General features: G+C 36.9%; 1 protein-coding gene across 1 annotated transcript in view; it reads left to right on the plus strand.

Moving 5' to 3' along the window:
• The window catches only part of SH3RF3 (SH3 domain containing ring finger 3), a 215,848-nt gene that overhangs the window by 184,097 nt on the left and 8,279 nt on the right, over positions 1-23,472 (plus strand). Inside the window, 4 exon segments of the mRNA XM_026666749.2 lie at positions 1,125-1,225; positions 4,383-4,553; positions 6,041-6,291; positions 9,340-9,674. Of these exon segments, the coding sequence (XP_026522534.2) occupies positions 1,125-1,225; positions 4,383-4,553; positions 6,041-6,291; positions 9,340-9,674 (858 nt within the window).

Below are 23,472 nucleotides of genomic sequence, written 5' to 3' on the forward strand. Positions count from 1 at the left end.
AGAATGAAATGCACAATCTCTTAAAATGCACAGGCAAGGAATAGCCAGGAAAGCTTTTAACATTTCTTTTCTTAAATATATTCTTTTAAAAAGGGCAAACTTTACTCTTTTCCAAACAACTTTTTACTGTTAGAAAGTAGAGAAGGCATAAGTTGTTTTATTTATTTTTTTAATAATATGTTTCATCAATAGTAGATCTGGTTTCCCTTTTGACAACGAAATATGAGCTCAGAATAAAGAACATAATAATAAATTGAGTTAGAATGACAATAGCTATTATTTTTAGTGTTTTGTAGTTTAGGATCCCCAACCTTTTGACGCCGCTGGCCCGGTTCCAAGGCGCCAGCTGGGCACCGTGGCCCGGTTCGCGCGTCAGCTGGGCGCCGCCATCTTTTTGACGAAAAAATCACTTTCGTGACGCCACCGAAGTGATTTTTCGTCAAAAATGGCGGCGCCAGCGCTTCCGGGTGAGCTTTTTCCGTGAGCTTTTCGGCTTTTCTGGCTTTCTACCTGAAAAGCTCATCGAAGCGCTGGCGCCGCCATCTTTTTGATTTAAAAATTGCTTTTTTACCAAAAAGATGGCGGCGCCCAGCAACCAGCGGCCCGGTAAGGCTTGTTCCGCGGCCCGGTAATACGGTCCGCGGACCGGCGGTTGGGGACCCTGTTGTAGTTCACATCTGATTGCTGAAGAGATTTCTGGTTGATTATAAAAAGTAATATACAAAATAACTATTGAAACAATTGACAATATACAGTAGATATAAAGTATTAATACTGCACAAGAAGTTAATAAGAAAATGAAATTAAAAAAGAATAATGGCTCTTATCAAATTAAGCATAGTATAATCTGAGGGATGGAGAGACTAATCTTATGTTAGGCTGAAAAAAATACTGATTTTCCTGATTATTTTTTCTTTTTACAATGGAGCTTTGGCCATTGGTGACTCTTCTGCAAAAAATACATTGTTAGAATGTATAAAGATAAAGAACCTATCTTGAAGAAAATAAAGGATGCTAATAAATGAAATAAATAAATAAACACATTGAAGGTCATATAATAGAGGGGGGGAAATGAGTGTGAAATGGACATTCCTTACATTCTTCTCTACTTCTGTTGATTCTAGGATTCTACTTTAGCTGGATCTGCAACCATGACTGGACCCAGAACCAGTGCAATTGTGGGAGATCAAGGAACACCTTCAAAAGTCCAACTACCACTCAATATGTAAGCAGAAGTTTTGCTCTGAAGAGCAATGTATCATTTTGGAGTTATTATCTGTAGTTTGAAAAGGTCAGCAGAACCCCTCCTCATGGTTATCACTGGTTTGGATGAACCAGCCTTTTGTCAAAATTGAAAAGTGATGAGTGAAAGGCCAGGTCACTTGTATCCACAGGTTCACACAAATTTTAATTTCCAAATTATTTATTATAGTTCTGTGAATGATTACTTGACAGGTATTGTTCCTATCAAATAGAGAAAATCATAAATAAGTAGTTCTCGACCTTTTCTTTACCACAGACCCACTTTAAATATGTTTTGTGGCTACAGACCACCAAGACTTAAGACTTAAGATTTAAATCATTTCATCCCAGCCAGTCCAGACGGGTCCGCGGACCACAAGTTGAGAACCACTGTCATAAATTGTATTAAACCATTTATGAAACAATATGCTTATACAATTTTAGTACCTGAAATTATATTCCATTAGGTAGAGTGATTCATAAAATAAAATTCTCACAGGTATGTATTCAGTGCAGTAAAAGATGTTATAACATTAGCATGGTACATGTAAAATTTTTAGTTTCAGTGAAAGATACTAAAAATAGAATAATCAAATATTTATTGAAACTAAATACACAGTCAAGGGGGAAAAAACACCAAGCAGGAGCTCAGTTTTCTTTTCATTGGATCCAACACTTTTCCTATCAGCTGTAATATTCTCTAAAAAAACATTCTGATTAGTTTTGGAGACGATGAGTGTCCTTCACCCTGTATTTGTTTCTTTGTTTATGTTAACTTTATAGTAACCTTATCCATTATATCACCTCAGCATTTGAACTTCCATCCAAAACATCTAAGATGTCTTCGCTGCATTTAAAGAGAGAAATAGGATGTGTAATTTTTTTTGTGCCACAATGTCCAATATGACTGAAAATGTTTAGTGGCATATAGTGGTGAGGATAACTACACAAGGAATGCAGGAAAACTAAAACTAATATTAGAACAAACAGCAGGTATAAAGTGCATTATAGGTAGTCCTCATTTATTTAACAACTACATTAGGTTTATTTCATGTAATTAATGACCAACAACTAGGTCATTAAGTAAAGCAGTGACAAAATGAGATTATGACTAGGTCATTAAACAAAACAGTCACAAAATCATATTTTGACAGCTTGTGATCTTATTTCAACTTTCTTTGCTTTGCAAACATACAATGGATTGGTCACTGTGGGTTACTTTTTCATCATTGTAAGCACGAATTCTCACTAAACGAGACAGTCACTAAACAAGCACTACCTATATACATAACACCTACCATGGATACTTAATTATATATGTTTAATTAACTCACTCTATCTTTTTCTATAAATTGTCTAAAATATTCCACTTCACAAATTGTGGAATCTTTTAATATGCATAAGGAAAAGGAAAATAAGCACTTTTGTGCTCTTAAGCGCTAGGAAACCAGACTTCACTTCAAAGGTGTACCACAAACTCATAAAAGGCCTACAAAGATGACATCAGTCATAGTACCATGGTATCATAGTACCATGAATTTGATGGTTTTAAAATCACAGTTGAACACCTCTAGCCTAAAATTAAAGCTGGAATGCAATTCTACCTGGCAACTATTAGTGCTGCATAATGTAGACTGAAACTTAACTCATAATATCCAGACACCCAGCATCACAAAAAACCCCAAGTTCAATACTGTTCTCTGATGCCAGTCAAAGATAGCTGAGGATTTTACATTTCGTTCCAAGTGGCTAGTACTGATTATACTAAAACCAGAGAACACGCTTGTGCTAATTAACGTAGTTCACTGCACATACACTGCCAAAACATAATGTGACAATAATTCCTCAAGCCTCTTGTGAAAAATATACATTAATTATTTGATCAGGATGCTGCCTACTGGAAGCATTTGATAAATCAAGGCAAAGAGTGCCTCAAGGAATTGTTAAAACATATGAGCAGTCTAATAATTATTGCTGTTTATTTTCTGTTTGTGGTGAGAATGTTTACTGCACACAGGGACAAAATAAAAAAAAACAAACAACATTTATTTTTCAACTTATATTTTCTAGGAAGCAGAAAAATTAAGGCCTCATGTGTATTGCCTGTATTCAAACTGAATTATATGGTTTAGGTTTTTGTTTTGTTTTTTGTTTTTTAAGCTGCTATGTGGACGATATTCCAGTTTTACACCTTCCATAATTACAAAAAAAAGTCACATGTAATTTAGCAAAGCCAGTATAGTTTTATATATAATATAAGGGATATGCACACAATAGAATATGCAGTATATTTGTTTTGAACTTGAAGGAAACTTTCATGTCCCAGAGTTTCTGCCAAACCATTTTGAATTGGCAGAATTTTGATTGTTCTGGGATTTTGTTGAAAGATTGGTTGATCTGAGTTTAGGCTGAAATAAAAATATGAAAGAATCCTGGCAAGTGATTTTATGGGACAAAGAAGGCAAAGCTGTTACATGTCATCCCTGCTCTTCTCCAAGGCCAGAGATATCCAAGCACTGTGCAACCCGTCAGTCTATCTGTGGCCAGACTTTTAAGTCCTTTTCCTTTAGTGTTTTCCCTCAGCTACAAGTCCCAATCTCCCAGAACATCCTATCCCATCAAACCACCCATCAGACTATCCCTCTGATATGTATAACAATAGGGAAATTTAAAAACTATAGTTTTTTTTTAAATAACTTCTGGTAATTTTAGAAATACTCCTTTCATTTGTCCTTTAATTCAACTGCCTATTGTTAAAGTGCAAAATATCTTAAAAATACATTACATAGGATTACTTGACTGTTACATCATTTCTTCACCATGATTTGCTTTTCATTTTGATAATCGGTATCCAGCTAAATTTAGTTACGGCCCAGGCAGCCTATTTTTGAAATTTGTAGACAAATTTCCAATTATTGTTCTACTGCTGTCAATGTGTTAATTATCTTGTAGCTGTCTGGATGGAGTTTTCCGTTCTATTTTCCCACATTCTTTTGCTAGTTAATAATTTCAGTTGTTCCCCACTGAATAAACAAATTTAGAAATAACAGGAATTTTATTTTAAACAAAATATGGCTTACTTGCTATTCACGTCTTCAGCTTTATCCTCTCACTATTTATATATTTATCATTTTTGACAGTTATTTGGCATTATATGCCTACAAACCTCAGAAGACAGATGAACTAGAACTACGTAAGGGCGAAATGTATCGTGTTATCGAGAAGTGTCAGGATGGCTGGTTCAAAGGGACGTCCTTGAGAAATGGCATGTGTGGCGTCTTTCCAGGCAATTATGTCACTCCTGTTTCCAGGTGAGAAGCAGTGTGGGAGGTTTAACAATCTGATATCACCACCTCCCAAAGGAAGGAAATAATGTGTCTTCCCAGAGTTGCACCTCTACTGTTTTTATTTTAATATATTATTTTCAATTCCATAATATTTTTATCCTCACAAATGGGTTATAAGACCAGTTTGTGATGCTGAAGGCCTGATCTCACACTTGTACCTCCACAGTGAAGTACATATTCATCCTGTCTTTGATCTCAGACTGTGGTCTAGATACAGAGGTTGCTCGTAGCTAGGCAGGGAAAGACTATATATCTAAGCTGCTGCATGTGCTAGAAATAACACAAAAATAAGTAGAAAATCTGTTTGATTCGGTGACCAGCTGAAATGCCCATTTTTTCTGCTTCCTACTTTTGGAATAGTTTATGTTTTCTTTAAAAGAGATCAAATAAAAACTTTTATGCAAGTACTAATACAGCCTATATTTCTTCTCAACACCAGAAGTGAGGATTTCTGTCCAGCTTTTCTCTCTATAAAAGAGCTAAAGTTGCATATTTTGTATTATATACATATTGCTTCTGTGGCTACTTTCTCATGAGACATAATGTGCTGTTCTACAGGTAGTCCTCAACTTATAACTGGTTGTTTAATAACATTTGCGACAGCTATGGGTGTTTTACAGCCTGTAAACTATTCCCCAACCATTATAAATCATCTCCCTGTCTCACTTGGCAACTAGTTTTGATGCTTCACAATGTTTTGGCCAATGAATGAATTTGCACTTACAACCACCACTTTTGCTTAATGACCATTGGAAAAAAAGTCATAAAATCACTTGTAATCATATGAGTGTCTCAACTTATGACCATAATAGCTTAGGACTGGATTTCCAATTCTAATAGCAAACATAAGTCAAAGGATACCTGTATCTAACAGCTTCTTAAAAAGCTTGCCCTTTATTTTATTTGATAAGCACACCAAGAGAAATCTCAAGAGATGCCGTGCCAAATACAGGTGGTAGTCTTTAACTTATGACCACAATTGAGCCCAAAATTTATGTTGCGGAGATATTTGTTAAGTGAGTTTCACCCAATTTTACAACTTTTCTTGCCACATTGGTTAAGCGAATCACTGCAGTTGTTAAGTTAGTAGCACCCTTGTTAAGTGAATCTGGCTTCCCTGTGGACTCTGCTTGTCAGAAGATTGCCAAAGGGGATCCCGTGACCCCAGGATACTGCAACCATCATAAATGCGAGTCCGCTGACAAGTGTCCGAACGTAAATCACGTGACCATGAGGATGCTGCAATGGGCCTAAGTGTGAAAAATGGTCGTAAGTCCTTTTTTTCCCAATGCCGTTCTAACTTTGAATGGTCATTAAGCAAACTGTTGTAGGTTGAGGACTACCTGTAATGGCACAGGAGAAATCTACTCAGATGAGGGATCATTGGTTTCAATAACGTTGCCTTTGACGTCTTTTACAGAGCTCTTACGTTGGGCTTCCTTTTTCTCCAGGGTTCCTGCAGCAACGAACCAGCCCAGGAATTTAACGGGAGGCTCTCCAACAGCCAAAGGCTCCCCTCGAGATGCTGCCCCAGGAGCCCCAACATCTCTTGCCAGTTCTGCTCCTGTTACCAGACCAGCCGTTCCAATCACCACCCCTCCCTCTCAGACCCAGCTGCCAGCAGGCTCCCCACAGATGAATAACTGTTTGAGATACTCTTCTCAGCACCCAGTGACTCAGCCTCGCGGCTCTGTGCAAATGGGTAGGTATCATCGGCAGGCATGAGTATCCTCTGGATCTCTTGTCAGAGAAGAGGAGTCTCCGGAACCTTCTGTCTGTCTTAGGGCTCCTCCACAAATTCCTGGCCCTGTTCAAAACTAAATCGGTGACAGGAATTAAGAGATTTTTGTTTGGCTTTTGGTCTGCATTGTTTAACATGGTATTTATTGCTTGCAAGAACCGCATTTTGGTTTTCTTGCTATCCTGTACAGGTAGTCCTCAACTTACAACAGTTCACTTAGTGACCATTCAATATTTACAACGGCACTGAAAAAAGTGACTTGTGACCATTTTTCATACTTATGACCAGCGGTGGAAATAAAAATATTTTACTACTAGTTCTGTAGGTACATGCTTTGCATGCATACACGGGCGCGCAGAGTGTCCTAAAATGGACAATTTTAAGCATGAAAACTTACCGTCAGCGCTGGTGAGTAAAACAGCTGAGGCGTGGCAATCTGCTCTGCCACGCCTATCAGCTGAGCTACAAACAAAGGAAATATAGGACAGGAATGGGCGGGGTGGGTGGGCGGGGCCAACTGCTGACTCGCGCTACCGGATCACTAGAAGTGGTGCGAACCGGCAGCATACCACCACTGCTTATGACCGTCACAGTGTTTCCGGGGTCATGTGATCCTTTTTCGCGACCTTCTGACCAGCGTAGTCAATGGGGGCACCAGATTCACTTAACAACCCTGTAACTAATTTAACTAATGCAGTGATTCACTTAACAACTGTGGCAAGAAAGCTTGTTAAACGGGGCAAAATTCACTTAACAAATGTCTTGCTTAGCAACAGAAATCTTGGGCTTAATTGTGGTCGTAAGTCGAGGACTACCTCTACTCACAGTGGAAGTCCCACTACAGTACTTACAGATGTTACACTAATTCATTTGGGAAGCAAGAAGCATCCTGTATGTTAAGAAGTAAACTTGATAAGTCTACTTAACAAGTCATGTATTGCTTTAATGTTTTAAAACAGTTTATAAGGTTTAAAATATGTTTATTGTGCAATGCAAAACAAGGGATGCATCCAGGCCAGGCTTGAAATACAATTTCCTTTTTTTAAAAAAATAGAGTGTATACATTCTGTAATGGGCTTTTTCCTCACATGGCATTCTTTGTTCAAAGAAATTTCTGCATGCATATATAATAAGCTTTTTACAGTGCTGTTCTTTTGAGCTTTTTTATTATAATTATATATTCCAGCAGCTTTTCAGAATCATTTCAGAAATACTTTCTGATGATCACCAGATTGCTTTCCTAACATAAAATACTGATTTGTCCTAAACACATAAAGAAAAATCAGCCTCTGGTCAGAAGTGAAAAAAGAGAATGGACTTGGGTTTTTAGGTGACTGTTTCAAATCACAGAATAAGTGGCTTGTTATCCCACATTTTCAAGAAGATTAACTCATTACAAAGGTCTTATTCTGAATGGCTATATACTGCATGATAGGTACTGCTAGAGATTAAAGAAAGAGAACAACAGCTATTTATTGTATTATATTTATTGTATTGTACATATAGTGTAAATGTTACAGCAACCCCTGATTCTGATTAGCATTTAGCCTGCTATCTTTTTCTGAAACTGCAACTTCCAGACACTTACTAAGAGGAACCTCAGGTAGAACATGTTACAGTACTCTAGGTAATAATCCCTGCCAAATTCATCTGGCTCAAGGATAAGCATGTGCATTCCTCATCAAAGATATTATTGATGGTAGCCGAGATTCATGGAATGTTCTCAGGCTGCAAATCTGTTCTTTTAGGGACAATGCAACTCTTTCCTAAACAGTCCATTATTTAATACCTGAGATCAGTTTCCTGTTTCCCAATAGCACCTTGACTCGTTTTTATCCATCTTTCATTATCAAACTTACATAATATATACTGACTGCTACCTAGGAATTGAATGCACATTGATGACAACCCATTCCAAAGTTCCAGATAGCCTTTCTCAGTACCTTGGTGTAAATATTGAACTGTTAGCCCTACCAGGTAAATCAGACCAAAAATCAACTTCATGAGAAGGTTAAGATTACTTTTATTGCGGGAGTCTATAATAACAGAATCCTGCAAGTCTGATTATTCTGAACCTCTTTTCCTTCTTATACCCATGTGGATTAAGGAGATGTTTGAGCCTTTGCTACATATTTTGTGTTTGTCTCAATGTATTGTTTTTCCCTCATTCCTGGAGATGGTTCTCACCTGTCTCCATCAAGGTCATCTTCCTTATTCAGTACATGAATAGCATGGGAGATAAAATGAAATGGCCCTATGGAAGAGGGTAAGTCTACAATCTAGGTGTCAAATCACAGCTTTCCAGTATCACCTTCTGGACCCAGCCTGACAGGAAGATTCAGAACCACTGTAAAATGATACCTACAAGATTCATCTTCCCCAGGGAGTCCAGGAGGATTTATCTCCCCATATATCTTATCCACATCCTTATAGCCTAGACAGCTAAAAACAATTCAAAATAGTAGAACAAATAATTACTGACGTAACACCTGTATAATCTTCTCCAACTCAGAATTCCAAATGAATCTGATTGACCTTCCCCACAAATAATTCAAGTTGTTCACAGTATTTTGGATTCCTTCATCTGTCAGAAGAGATAGTTATAGTGGGAGAGTAAATAAGACAGCTTCCTTGAATTCATATTCAAGTAAGAAATGTTGTATTTTCAGTTAAAATATTCCATATTACTTTTGCTTTAAAAGTATTATACGAAAATCTAGTTCAATATGATCCTGAGTATATTTGCTTGGGCTACATTTATTTCTGAATTGCATGCAGTTTTACATATGGCTAATCGAGATATAAGATGAAAATTGTAAGCTTTTGCACAGTTTCTACTGAGATGTTACTTTTTCTGTATTGTAGATGAGCTATAATCAAAGAGTTTCCATCTGAATTTAGTAGTTTGAACTGTTCAAAATCACCTACTATATGCCCGTTTCTATTTTGACAGTGTTTCTGAAATTACTTTTCCCCCTTCCTGTTTCCTTACACCCTTTTTATTTTTAGTTGTGCACAATTCTGTGCAGGCCCAAGATCGGCCCACAGCCACAGTCTCACCACTGAGAAGTCAGAATTCTCCGTCTCGCCTCCCAGCAACTGTGATCCGATCACACTCGGTGGTTTCTCCACAACATATCCACCACTCTCCTGTGCATGTCATCCCTGGAGCACAGTGTGCCAGACCTATTATTCCTCTCACTTCAGCAGCAGCAGCAATTACTCCTCCCAATGTCACTGCAGTCAATCTGAACGGAGAAGCTGGAAATGGGCCCATCAGTAGCTTGGTGACTTGTAGCCCAACCAACACAGCTTGCAAAACAGAAGAAAGGAAAAATGAAAAGGTAAATGATCACTTTGCAACATGGAAGAGTAGATAAGTTATGCTGTGCCTTAAAAGAATTAATTAATTGAATTAATTTGCTTACTAGATATGTAATAAATTTTCTCTTTCTGTCACAATCATCATTGCATTTTGATGTCAATTTCTGAAGGAACTTTGTAGACTGCATCAAAGGTTTTCAAAGGAGATATATATATATATATCAGCTTTGTTTGGGTATTTTCCCACGTCATTGTAGTTGTGCTTTTAAAGTTGTAGCAACATTTCGGCAGAATCTCATCTGCCATCATCAGGCTTCTGTATTGTAGATACAGAAGATACAATACAGAAGCCTGATGATGGCAGATGAGATTCTGCCGAAACGTTGCTACAACTTTAAAAGCACAACCACAATGACATGGGAAAATACCCAAACAAAGCTGAATACCATACATGTAAGTACCCACGAAAACATAAGAAAAATATCTATATCTATATCTATCTATCTCCTTGGGTTATTCACTCCTGATTAATTTACTGTGCATACATTTTTTAAAGTTTAGCTTTGGAGTTGAGTGAATACCTATATATTAAGAAATTCACTATCCTCTCCATGTCTTGTACCTCTTTGATTGATATATACTTTGTTTAAGTGCTGCAAATTTGATAGCACACGTATACAAAATAAGTATCAAATAGTCTTTTGCCATATATCCATGTTCAGCCAAAATGGATTAATTAGACTGAAGATGTTAAATGAAATGTAGCCTTGGGGTCTTAGAGTCAGAGGCATATTAAAACATTGACACGTGAATGTTTGGGGCTATTTTAATAGTACTGTAAACTTCTCTGGTTCTGTGATGACCCGTAGTCTCTCAAAATAACCCAAAACCCAAAACATACATTAAAGTCCGGTAAGGCCTTCAAGTTAACTTCACTGTTTTATTAGGCACAGTTTAAAGTCACAAAAGTAAACAATGAGGCAAAAAGAAAACCAAAACAAACCGCATTGACGAGAGTTCCGAAGCAAGCCAAGGTAACTAATCGTAAACTCCAGGAAAATAACCGAGGAGAGTCCATGGGAAGAATGCCAGAAAAGATAAACCTCTTTCAAAGTAAACACTAAACTTTGACTCCAGCAATTCTGACTGCGTAGTTACAAACTTATATACATAGCTCCCAGCTGCAAGCACGAGGAGGATTATGGTAATCTCCTCCTGAGTAGACCTCACTTTTCCCTGATCCTCTCCTCCCTGCATGACCTAGGATGGATAGGGGATGGGCCTGGATCCTCCTCTGATTGCTCAGCCGGTCTCTGCTCTTCCCCAGCCTCCTCCACCACCTCTGGAGCCACACTCCCACTCCCTGTTGGTTGTTCCTCCTCTTTCTCAGAGTCAGTCTCCACCAGGGGCATGACAGGTTCTTTCAGAAAATTGCACTTGCACACTTCGATAAAACAGGACAGAACAAGGTTAAATGCAGTGTTGAATATGTGATTGATTCTCTGGAGATGCAGCATATGGGGTTCACTTCCAGAACAGTCTTTCAGTGTCAGTGCGGTAACATATTAATGAACGTTAGTACCAAGCTGATCTAAACATGCAAAGCTCAGTAGATCCTAAACAAAGCAACTACTGCATTTCGTTTTCATATAGAGTTTACACATGTAACTAATCACTCTCCTGCATAGGTAATGAATGCTGTCTATTAAAAGCTATTGCAGAACTTAATGATTAATCACTGTTTAGATGTATTGGAGCGAAAATCGGAGTGTGTAGAAGCATTCCTTCTTAATAGTCATAAGTTTTGTTGCTAAAGGTAAAGGTTTCCCTGTCCAGTTGTGTCCGACTCCAGGAATGGAGGTGCATCAGGTGTGGTGCTCATCTCTGTTTCTTGGCCCAGGAAGCCAGCGTTGTCCAAAGACATTTCCCATAGTCATGTATCCACCAGCGCTATATGCCAAAGGCATATGGAACGCTATTGCTTTCCCACCAAAGTGGTAGCTATTAATCTACTTGCATTTGCATGCTTTCAAACTGCTAGAAGGACTGGAGAATTTTTGTTTTGTTTTGTTGCTAAAGATTATGAATTCCTGGATGGATCTTTTGTTCCCTCTTCTTCTATTTTTGGGGCCATTTAAAAAATTACAAATTACCAGTTTAAAGCATAGGAATCTTTTTTTTTTGAAGAATAAGTTCCAGATAGATAAAGAGCCATATATTTTATGGTTCTCTTATCTTTTAATGATCACTTTAAAGGATGGATTTTTTGTCCTTATTCAGAAAAAAAATTCTAAACAACCAATTCAATTAACGTTTTGTTCAATGAGTTGACTTTCTTTCTTAGCTACAATACAGTTTTAGCTACAATTTTTAGTCCAGCATAGTTATACATTTTAATTTATGATGATTAAACTAATACAGATTTTTATTTTCCCCTGTACTTTTTCAGAACATATTCCAAAATTCAGGTTTCATTATTAGTGACTGATTGGAAAGTTGCTGGCAACATGTGAGCAAGTCAAATCCCTGTAGTAAATTTGCTTCAGTCCATTGTCAGCCTCAGATTTTTGGAATAAAAAACATTCATTTCTAAAGCCTTCAAATTCCAAACCCCCTCCTCAGAAGTTAAAACCATTTCAAGTTGAAACAATAGGATAACTGGGGATGTGGATAATTTAGTATTAAAACGTGAAGCACAGAGGACAAAAAACCTGCATTGTTTTTATAATTTTTGTGTAAAAAAAGATTTTATAATATATACATATTTCTTTTGGTTTATTACCATAAACCAATCTGCAGCAGTGTATTATGTCTTAAAATCACAGAATATAATTTCCTCTTTAACAGTAGTATTTCTGTTAATTACCAATATGTTATGATTGGATAACAATTTATTTTTCCTCTGACAGTTTCTTTGATAAATAATTTAGCTATTGTTTTCATGTCAGGTGTAACTACTGACTTGAACAAAACGATAGTGTTCCAGGAGCTTAATCTGATAAAGCAAATCACACTGGAAATGTTTAAACATCTACTTATTGTTTCTGAGGAGGGAAAAAACCCTCACTTCTAATAAGAATTCTGATTAAACTTTCCCAAAGCATATGGTACTGTGGCTGCTAAAGAGATGAATACATTGTTGGTTCTTGGAATAGCTTATGAATCCATCATCAGTGACAGAGCATCTTTATAATTTTCTGATGCCTAAAATATACCCAAATTAGTTGAAAGCCAGCTATTTGAAAATACCATTTGTTCCTCTAAGCCAGTAGTAAAATCTGTTCAAAATGTTTAATGTAGGGTAGAATTACCATATGGGCTTAAGGAATTATTGATTCATGCATAATTTCATTCCTGTACACTATGCTTAAAATAGTGTAGTGATTTTTCTTTTTTACTAGTTAGTAAATACCATCAGTTCTTCTCTGGTGTGACCTACAAATTTACTTATGTATTCATCTTTCAAATGATATCTTAACGCTGGGCAGCTAACTAAACATAAAAGTAAAAATCTCAGTTAAAAAAACCAATAAAAGATGTCAAGTAAAAATAATCAACTCTTCACCAAAATTTTCAAGGAAGGCAAACAGGACCCACTCATCCTCCTGGCCATAAAGCCTCAGGCAGGAGCTGGACCTTCTGGAATCCTGGTGGGTGGGAAGCTTCCCAAGGGCCAGGTACCACCAGAGAGAAGCCCAGGGGTGAGATTCAAATTTTTAACAACTGGTTCTATTGGCGTGGCTTGGTGGTCGTGCGTGGGTGGACATGGCTTGGTGGTCATGTTATTGGCTGGGCATGGCCAACTCAATATCACTCACATCGAGGCATGCATCTCCTCGCATGGCCTCTCATGACTGTGGGGATGCTGCAACAGTCATAAGTGTGAAAAATGGTCCTAAGTCACTTTTTTAAGTGCCATTGTAACTTTGAATGGTCACTCCACACAAGCAAAGTACCAGCAAAGGAAGGGAAAAAAACTCCAGAGAAGTTCCTGAGACAGGAAGTCTAGTCCTGCCAAGAATGTAATAAGGGTTAATGGAGAGGCAGTTTCTGTAAGCAACACCAGAATGTTTTCTTCCTGCCTTCCTTACAGGATTAGGCCAGTAATTTCTTCTAACAACCGGTTCTCCAAACTGCTTAGAATGTTCACAACTGGTTTTAGCGAATAGGTGCGAACTGGTAGAATCCCACCCCTGGAGAAGCCCCATATATAGCCATAGAGGTGTTCAGCAGCTACAGTTTAATCCAGCCTGGCCTTAGAAATTATTCAGAGACACAGGTATATACTGGTTGCTCAGATCTACCAGAGGAAAAATAGGCTAGAAGTTTAATAAAATAATTAAAATAATTAAATTAGCCATAGCTATTGAGCAGCTGCTATCCATCAGATGAAAGCATGCCGTTTTCACACAATGATAAATTTATTTATTTATTTATTTTACATTTTTATTTATAGCAACACTCCCATCAAGTTGGATCACAGCGGGTAATGTCACCCCAACGATGACATAGCAAACGTTATGGAAACAATTGTATTAAAATAATAAATAGTGCAGTAATAAAAATACAAAGAAACATAAAGGCAAAAAATATATAACACTTCCACAAAAAGACAAACAACAGAATAAAAATAACAGAACTGTATGGGAAAAGCTAAAGTTTTTGTGTATTATTATTTATTTAAATTGCCATAGAAAGGACAATCTAAATAGATTGGGTGAGGTAATTTCATAATAGTGGGTTGCTACTGACCAGGTCCTAGTAGTTACAAGAGAAGCTTCTTTTTTGGAATGACATACATAGCATAGCAGGACTTTATCCAATGAACACAACTCCACAGATTCCCAAAATAGCATGGCTTGAGCCTTCAAGCTGAATGAAATCCCCTCCCCCCTCAATTCTAGTTCCTCCAGCTTGTCTGGATTCACTTTCACTTTACTTGATCCACTCTAAGTAGCCAATGACGGAGTCCTGCACAACTGCAGATGATAGAAAGAAAAAATAGATTTGAATGCCATCTATGAAGAAAAGTCACCCACTCTAGAAAATGACAATGTTCCTTATTAGAATCTATCCTTGAAGTAGGAGCAGAACTGTAACAAAACCATGTGTCAAACAACTAATTGATCAGTAAGTTCAGTCCTCCTGAATATTTCTATAGATGTATATATGAACAAAGGAATCGTGTAGTGCTCATCAGACTAGCTTAAGTGAAAGGTTAGTCAGGCACTCATAATTTAGAATTCTATGGTCTATAGAAAGAACAACACATAAATATGTGCAAAATTTATTTTGATGGCCAAAGGCATAGGCCATCTTGTGTTGGCCATTGTGTTAGTGTATTATTAAGTTTTCCCTTCCAAACCACTACTGGCAAGACATTGAGTCTGTCTAATGAAAATGTTCTTCTGCATAGTTCAGAAAGAATATTATAAAAATAATTAGGCAAAGAAAAAAATCTACCAGAGAGGTTATTGTGGTGGTAATGTGGGACTTTGGTCTTATCTCCTTGCAAACCCAGGGCTCTCTTTTTAAGCTCTAGTATGATTCTCTTACACTTAGTAGTACTTAATGGAGCTACATCTACATATACATTGAGGACTTAATAGTCCTCAATAGAACTACACCTACATGGAGGGGAAAATGCTGTGGGGTATCCCAAAGTTCTTTCTTTGGCCCACATCTTCATAAATGATTTAGATGAACTTAACAAATTTGTAGATGACACCCAGCTGAGGGGAATAGCCAACACTTTACAATAGAGACTCAGGAGCAGAAGGACTTTGATAGACTTGAACACTGGGCCTTATCCAACAAAATGCAATTTGATGGTGAGAAAGGTAAGGTTTTAGACTTAGGCAAGAAAAACCAAATGCACAAGGACAGAATAGGTGGTACCAGGCTCAACAACCACAACTGTGAGAGGAGTGTCTCTACATCCCATTGGACAACCATTTAAGTATGAGCCAGCAGTGAGCTGCAACTGCCACAAAAGCCAGTGCAGTCCTAGTCTGCATCAACAGAGGGATAGTATCAAGAGCAAACTATTAGAATACTTTATACCTACTGGTAAGACTGTATTTTGAATACTGCATCTAGTTTTGATCACTATGACAAAAGACGTTGAGACTCTAGAAGGCGTACACAGAAGAGAAACAAAGATGATTAGGGGATTGGAGGCTAAAACATATAATGAATGGTTGCAGGACTGGGTATGTCTACTCTAATGAAGAGAAGGATTAGGGATGTCTTGATAGCTGTCTTCCAATATTTGAGGGCTGTCACTGAGAAGAGGGGGTTGACCTATTCTCCAAAGGAGTCTATGACAGCTCACCATGGCCAACTCAGCATAGGACAATTCACCGTGGCCAACTCGTCATGAGACAACTCACTGTGGGGCAAGTGTTATATTAATGTCAAAGAAATAGTAGAATAGAATCATTGAAGAAAGAATGCCAAAGGAGGGGCAAAATGATATGTCAATGACAAAAATTAAAATATTTTTTAACTATTTTAAATAATTAAATTGAATTGTTGAATTTTCCTGCAGCGAGATGTCCTGTGGCAAGTTGGCCATGGCAAATTGTCCCGCGGCAAGTTGGCAGTAGTGAATTGGCTGTGGCAAATTGACCATGGCGATTTGATTGTGGTGAGTTGGCCATGGCGATTGTCCCATTCCATCTCCAAAGCACCCGAGGACAGGACAAGAAATAATGGTTGGAAGCCTATCAAAAGAGATCCAACCTAGAACTGAGGAGAAATTTCCTAACAGTGAGAACAATTAATAAGTTGTGGGTGCTCCATCACTGGAGGTTTTTAAGAAGACAGCCATTTGTCCAGAATGATGGAGGGTCTCCTACTTGAACAAAAGGTTGGACTAGAAGACCTCCAAGATCCCTTCCAACTCTGTTAATGTCTTAGACCTAACATCATAAAAAAATAAATTCCTTTTGTTCACAAATTCCATCTTGGACTATTGTTCAGAAAGAATTGTTGGTTTTTAAAGCAAATTTGAGTATTTTGGATGTTTAACATTAAATTAGTTCAATATGGAATTTCATTTCAGTTTAGTATATTGATTATAGTTCTTGTATTTTTTTAGTCTTAGTACATTTAAGAATATGCATTTTAGATCCAGATTTAGTAAACTAAGAAAAGCGAAATAGCATGCAGCTGCAGACATAGATTCCCCTCATTTCTAGTTGATTCTTAACTATAGAAATGTAGCACTGCCAAATTTTGTTCTGCAATGATAAAAGCATGATTTAACTGCTAAAGTTCAATTTCCTTTTAACATACAGATGGGGTTTTGTTCAGTGCATGTGGCCCACAGCTTTCCCTGTGCCAAAAGGCTGATTTGGCTGGTTCAGCAATAGTCACATGATTCGTTAGAAATTTGACATATCTGGAAAGTTCTCATTTTTATTGTTTAAGTAGTTGCTCCCCATGGAACATTAGGTAAAAGAACATTTGTAGGTTTTTTTTCTTTTGCTAAACAGAGCAAAAAAATTTGCTAATTTGTTAAGATTCCTGAAAGGTTGTGTTCAAACAAAAATGAAGAATTGGATATTATATAAAGCTAAACTATTTTAATCCTATAATATAAATTGTGCAGTGTATCATTCTCTAGCTCTTTTCCATACCCATTTTTTTCTCAGAAATAGGTTACAGAATCAAAGTTCAGCACAGAACCAGACATATTTTACTCTGAGAACACCCATGGTGGGAACTCCCAGTGTGATCTGCTTGTCTTCAAGTTATATTTTGCATACTGATTTGGCAGCAAAAGAATATTTGCAAGGAGCATAATATTGGTGTGTTTTTTAAACATAAGTTTTAATATGTTTCATTTGGTGCATCAGAATGTATAAAATAAGACTATAATTCTATAGTAAATAACTAAAAAGTATCTTGGATGCCTTCAAAAATCTAAGAATCTTGAGAAATTACAGTGAGTCTAGAAGATTGTTCCCATCCTTCAGCTTTATAATTTTAGAAGCCCCACAGTTTTAACTCCAGGAAGAAATCATACTGCTCTGTTGAATACATAGAAAGGTAAATGGGTTGGCATAGCTGTAAGCTTTATTTCTATTATACAGTATGCTCTTTTAGGAAAGGTAACTAGTGGTGTTTCTTACTAAGTATAAGTGATGACCAAGCGGCAAACATGGCTAGGGGTCCTTTGTGGTGGGAATATAAAGGATGACCTTGATAGAGAGAGGGAAGTCTGTTATCAAGGCAACAAATAGATCAACATAGATTAAGCCCATACAAAGTTACTTACAAAATCATCTAACACAGGAACCCTCCTAATTCACATGAAAATAAAAGAAGGAGGGAAAGTAGATTTGAATCTAGATTCTGTTACTATAGCCATTTTATTTAAAAAAAAAAACAGTTGTAAACCTATGCAGCAACAGTTTCTTGGTGTGGCCTACCTTGTAAATCTGATATCTTGTGCACCAATTGCACCCGTCCTTGAACTGGGAGGTCTTGTTCACAGTTAATCAACTCTTAGTCAATTCTTAAGTGGATTGCTGTAATCTATATGAGTATCCATAAAGAGCAGTTGGAACTCATAACTGTCCAGAATGCAAGAGTATAGACAGTTTTTGGTGTTTCTTGGTAGGCTGATATAAGATCATTCCATGAGCTGCACTGCCTCCTGGTAAGCATCCAGATATGATTCAAGATACCTTTCTCACCTATAAAGCCCTGTATGGCATAGGGTTAGTTTGTTGGACTACCTTTCTTCATTGTTTCTGCTCCCCTACCAGATGTAGCAGAGAGGATATGTTCTGGGCACTTCTATTAAACAATTTCATCTTGCTAGACCAAGAGTTGTGACTTTTCTATGACAGTGACCTGAAAACCCTGTTCTTCTTTCGCAAGGTTCTGAAGACCTGTTTGTTTGTCCAGGCATTTGTTTCAGGAGTTTGGCAAGTTCTACTGTTGCTGCTGTGGTTTTTCATAATTGGATTTATTCTTTATCTCGGGCAACATGAGTTATCATGTGCATTTATTGTTTTAAATCAGTTAGTGGCCTACTCAGCGGATCAGTGACTGGCTAGTTCAGGCTAAGTAATGTTTGGCTGAAGGTGCTTCCTGGGAGCTGAATATAGAGTAGGAACTATACCAAACACGTTTGAGATTCTAGGATGGCGAAAACAATATGGAGAAACTATGGGGTTTTAAATACTTTGGAAATGTTTTGCAAATGGAATAAATTATGGTGAGGCAGAAATCTGGATTAGATGTCTCAGTGTTTTCAGCTACTGTTTGTAATCAATAATTTTATTTCTTTATCTAGAAGCCTTATTTACAAGTAAAGGTACAAAGAATCTATGAATAATAAAATTCTCTATAAATTAACATATCAGACATTCATCAGAAAGAATGAACAAACACAATTATTGAGGAAGAATCCAATGCAAAATAAACATTAAAGCCTATTCACTGTGCTTGTTCAGGCCCACTGTCCTGTCAATGATTCAGATAATTTGAAATGTTAACTTTAAAGCAAATTATTGATCTTATTCCCATTTGGAATGTACATTGGGCTGTAGATCCTTTACTTCATTTATTTTGTGGCCATGAAGGTTTCAGATCATAAAACACTTATCTGTAAGAGTTATCTCATGCTTAGCCTTTTACCTGCCATTTCTTTCCTAACATTACAGCAAAAGATCTATAGCAACAATCAATGGATGATTGTTTCTCAGGCTGGCAATTAACTCAGCCAAATGTATGAACTCCAACTGTCAATACATAGTATGTTTCAAATTATGTAATAAAATAGGTTTCTCTCCTGTTGTTAGCTTTAGCATTTCTTCAAACATGCTTAAAAATGACTTTTCTTAAACATTTGTAATATTCAGAATATACTTTCATGGTGACGAACCAGATTCTACTTTGAATTTATTGCCTAGACATCTCAGAACATATATATATATTTTAAATCTCATCAAAGGACTTCTCCCACATTCAGAATTTTCCATTCCAGAATTTTCCCAATCTATTCAGGTGATTCTGTATCATGTATCATTTTATTCAAAATACATACCTTTAACAAAATGAAGAAAAATATTTTAAAATTAAGTTTATGGTTAAATTTAAAACCATTGTATAGTATTTCTATATGAAGGTGTTAGGACAGAAATTAACATATATGAGGGTACAAACATATGAGATGCAATTGTGGGGTAGAGTACAAACATAAGAGATGGTACAATAGGGTACAAGTAGTGTACAAACATATGAGATGCAACTGGATATTACTTGATCCTTTCAATAAAAATTCCTTGAATTACATTAAATTTTATGTGTGTGATAGGACCACAGTGGCCATGGCAGAGCTATGCCATAAATGAATATTTAAATCCAATCCAGCAGCTGTTAATTTCTAGCAGAATCCTTCTTTTTCATTACTACTTTTTCATTTCATTCATATTTCATTGTAGTGAGGAGATTCTGATTTTTATAGACTGCAAGAAATAATCCTATTTGCTCACTTTTCTCCATACAGTAGGAAGAGGGAAATTTAATAAATGCAAAGACTACTTGAGAATCAGAATGAGAAAATACAAGAGTTAGGCAAGCCATGTAAATTATTTAGAATAATATTTCAAATGCACCAAACGTATTGATCATTCTTTTCTTGCCATTAACAGGGTAAGCATTATCATTCTGCAACGCTATGAAATTTGGCACACGTGTGTTTCTTTTGTTATTCTCTGTGTGTGTGTGTGTGCAGAGAGGGAGCCATGTGTTATTATCTCAGCTGAAGGAGAAAGCTCAGGCAATTCTGACTTTTGTATGCTGGACTATCCAGGACTTTTAGTTTAGTTTATTATTACAGATCAAGGACCTGCACGAATCCAGCATTTCTTGCCAAACCCCACTTCAATCAAGTCACATAGTGTATTTTTATTTTTAAAAATAGCTACTTTCATCAGCCTTCCTCCAGCGATATTTACCATTCCATTACAGCCCCTTTCTTTCCATCTCATCACATGGAAAAGAACCTTTAAACAGCCAAAGAATGCTACATTCTTTTCTCTATAGGGAAGAATAGTTGGCATGCAGAAGTTTGTACAATTGTCCTTCTCTTCCAGGTTCCCAGTGGTACCATGCACTGGAGTATGACATTCACCTATCATAACATGATTCCTACTCTCACATTTACACATAATACACATGAAACCAATTCATACTTTTTGATATAGATATTAACCCTTCAAGAATAAATACGTTTTCATTCCCCTATATGTACTCATCAATTTTGTTTCAAAGAATTATCCCAGATTCACTCAATCTGTTGCATCACAGGTATACAGCATTCCTTTTCCTTGCTTTCATGCCCCTTACCATTTACCACTCTTACATTCCTATTGCAATCCTCCATATGTTGTGTCATCAATAGAGGGACCCAAAGATACCTGTGCCTCATTGCAGTGTTTCCTGCTAACAGTGAGGTTGGTGCTGGTAGTTTTGATATACTTTGGCCGTTATGTCACAAGGCAACCAAGGCCCAATTTTAATATTTCAAGGATGCTTGCGCTATTCTACACGTTGGATCTCTAATCTGGAGAGTACTTTGCAAACCAGCTTTTTTTCCCCAAATCCCACCAGTTAGAAGGAACACACACTGGGGACACTTCTGTCATTCAGCATGCTTCATTTACTGCTTTCACTTAAGATACTTCTGTTATGTCTGATACAGAAAATGATTTTGTCAGCTGTGCACAAAATTTCTCATCTGAACTACTACATGTTCTGTTTGCTGTTTGCTGGGAAAATATTTGCAGTTAAACCGTACGCATTTTCACAAGCACTTCTGAAATATGTATTGTGGGCATGTTAATGTTTTTCTTAAAGTGTGGATTTAGGCTAACAATTTGTTCTTTAGGAGGTAGCATTTTGATGCATAATTTTTGCTAACATATTTGCTTAGGTTGCATTTTCATTTATGTACTAATTTTTGAGTTGCCAAACACATTACAAAATTCTGAAAATGTAACTTTGGGTATGCAACAAAGGCTAGCAAATCCAAATAGTATATTTGACTACAAACTTCTGATAGGTTTCTAATCAATCCTAAGAATCACTATCAGTAGAATTGTATATGATTGATATCTTGGGTGTCAGTGGCTCCTGATTTTTCCTATCAGATGATGGCAACATCCAATTCACATACATAAATTCTAGATACTTGTAGATACCAATTGTTGAATGTGTAGCTATGTGTGAGTATTGCCAACAAATCAAACAGAAATTATTAGGCGCCATGGAAATCAGGAGATTCAGACAGTTCAAATGAGTATAAAGATTTATTGCAAGCTTAAGCTCTCTGTAAGAATCTGAACTATTAGCAGTTAAGGGAAAAGAGTGGGAGTTAAGAAAGGAATTCAAGTTGGACTGGACTTAGATTTCTTGTGGGCGCACAGGAACTGATGACTGATAACACATTTGACCCCCTCCCTCAGTCTCAGCCTGGTCATCTCCTACAGAAATGCTTTTCTTTCTTTAACTATCAAAGAACTATAGGTTAGGTTGGAAGAATAGAACTAGCCAAGGCAAGTTTTTTTATTCCTTTTTACACGTAGTAATTAAGAAGTGAACAGAATAACAGAAATGAAAGGTCTTCTACTCCAACCCCCTGCTCAAGCACGAGACCCCATACCATTTCAGACAATTGGCTGCCCAATCTCTTCTTAAAAACCTCTAGTGATGGAGCGCCCACAACTTCTGAAGACAAGCTGTTCTACTGGTTTATTGTTCTCACTGTCATGAAATATCTCCTTGGTTCCAGGTTGCTTCTTTCCTTGATTAATTTCCATCCATTGCTTCTCGTCCTGCCTTCTAGTGCTTGGAAAATTAGGTTGACTCTCTCTTCTTTGTGACAGCCCCTCGAATATTAGAACACTGTTATCTTGTCATTCCTAGTCCTTCTTTTCACTAGACTAGAAATAGCCAATTCCTGCAATCATTCTCCATATGTTTTAGCCTCCAGCCCTCTAATCATCTTTGTTGCTATTCTCTGCACTATTTCCAGAGTCTCAACCTCTTTTTTATATAGACCAAAATTGGATGCAGGATTCCAAATGTAGTCTTACCTTACAAAGCAATACTAACACCTCTCATGATCTTGATTCTATCCCTTTGTTAATGCAGCCTAGGATTGCATTGGCTATTTTGGCAGCTGCAGTGATAATTTATAGGCATCTGAGTCCTTTGTGGCTTACCCTGTTGGGTATGCTTCTTACATTTCCTGCTTTGTGTCTGAGTTGGTTTTTTTTCCTTCCCATCTTCTTGTTTGATTGGCTAACTTGAGGTTTACGCTTGGGATTAGGTCCTAAAGATTGGTCACCCTTCCCCCTCAGTTTTTGTTTATCCTTTGGATAAATTGATCTAGTCATTTTCCAAATTCACTCTTCCCAGTTCTTGTGAGATGCAGTCCATCCCTTGCCAGAAGCCCTTCGTGTAAGTAATGCAGACTGTGGTCTAATTCTAATGAATAAATTCTAATGAATTAAGATTCATTACTCAGATTTATAGGCTGATTGTATGTTCCATCTCTGCAACAAGTTTTTTTTAATGTAAAAAAACCATTTCTAATTCATCAAGAAAACATTTTTGAATAGTAAACAATCACAGTGTATAGGAAAGCTATCTTACTTGGGTTCCTGAAATATCCTGTTATAACGGGCAATTGATGGCTTTCCTGAATTCGACATTTTATAGATGATCTCACCAATCAGTCTAAATATTTGTTTCCATTCCAAAAAAATATTAAGATATTACTTTTTCTCTATCTGG

Source organism: Notechis scutatus, chromosome 5 (assembly GCF_049901735.1).
Source record: "Notechis scutatus isolate UNSWTSFEM ecotype Mainland chromosome 5, rNotScu1.2, whole genome shotgun sequence".
Lineage (NCBI taxonomy): Eukaryota > Metazoa > Chordata > Lepidosauria > Squamata > Elapidae > Notechis > Notechis scutatus.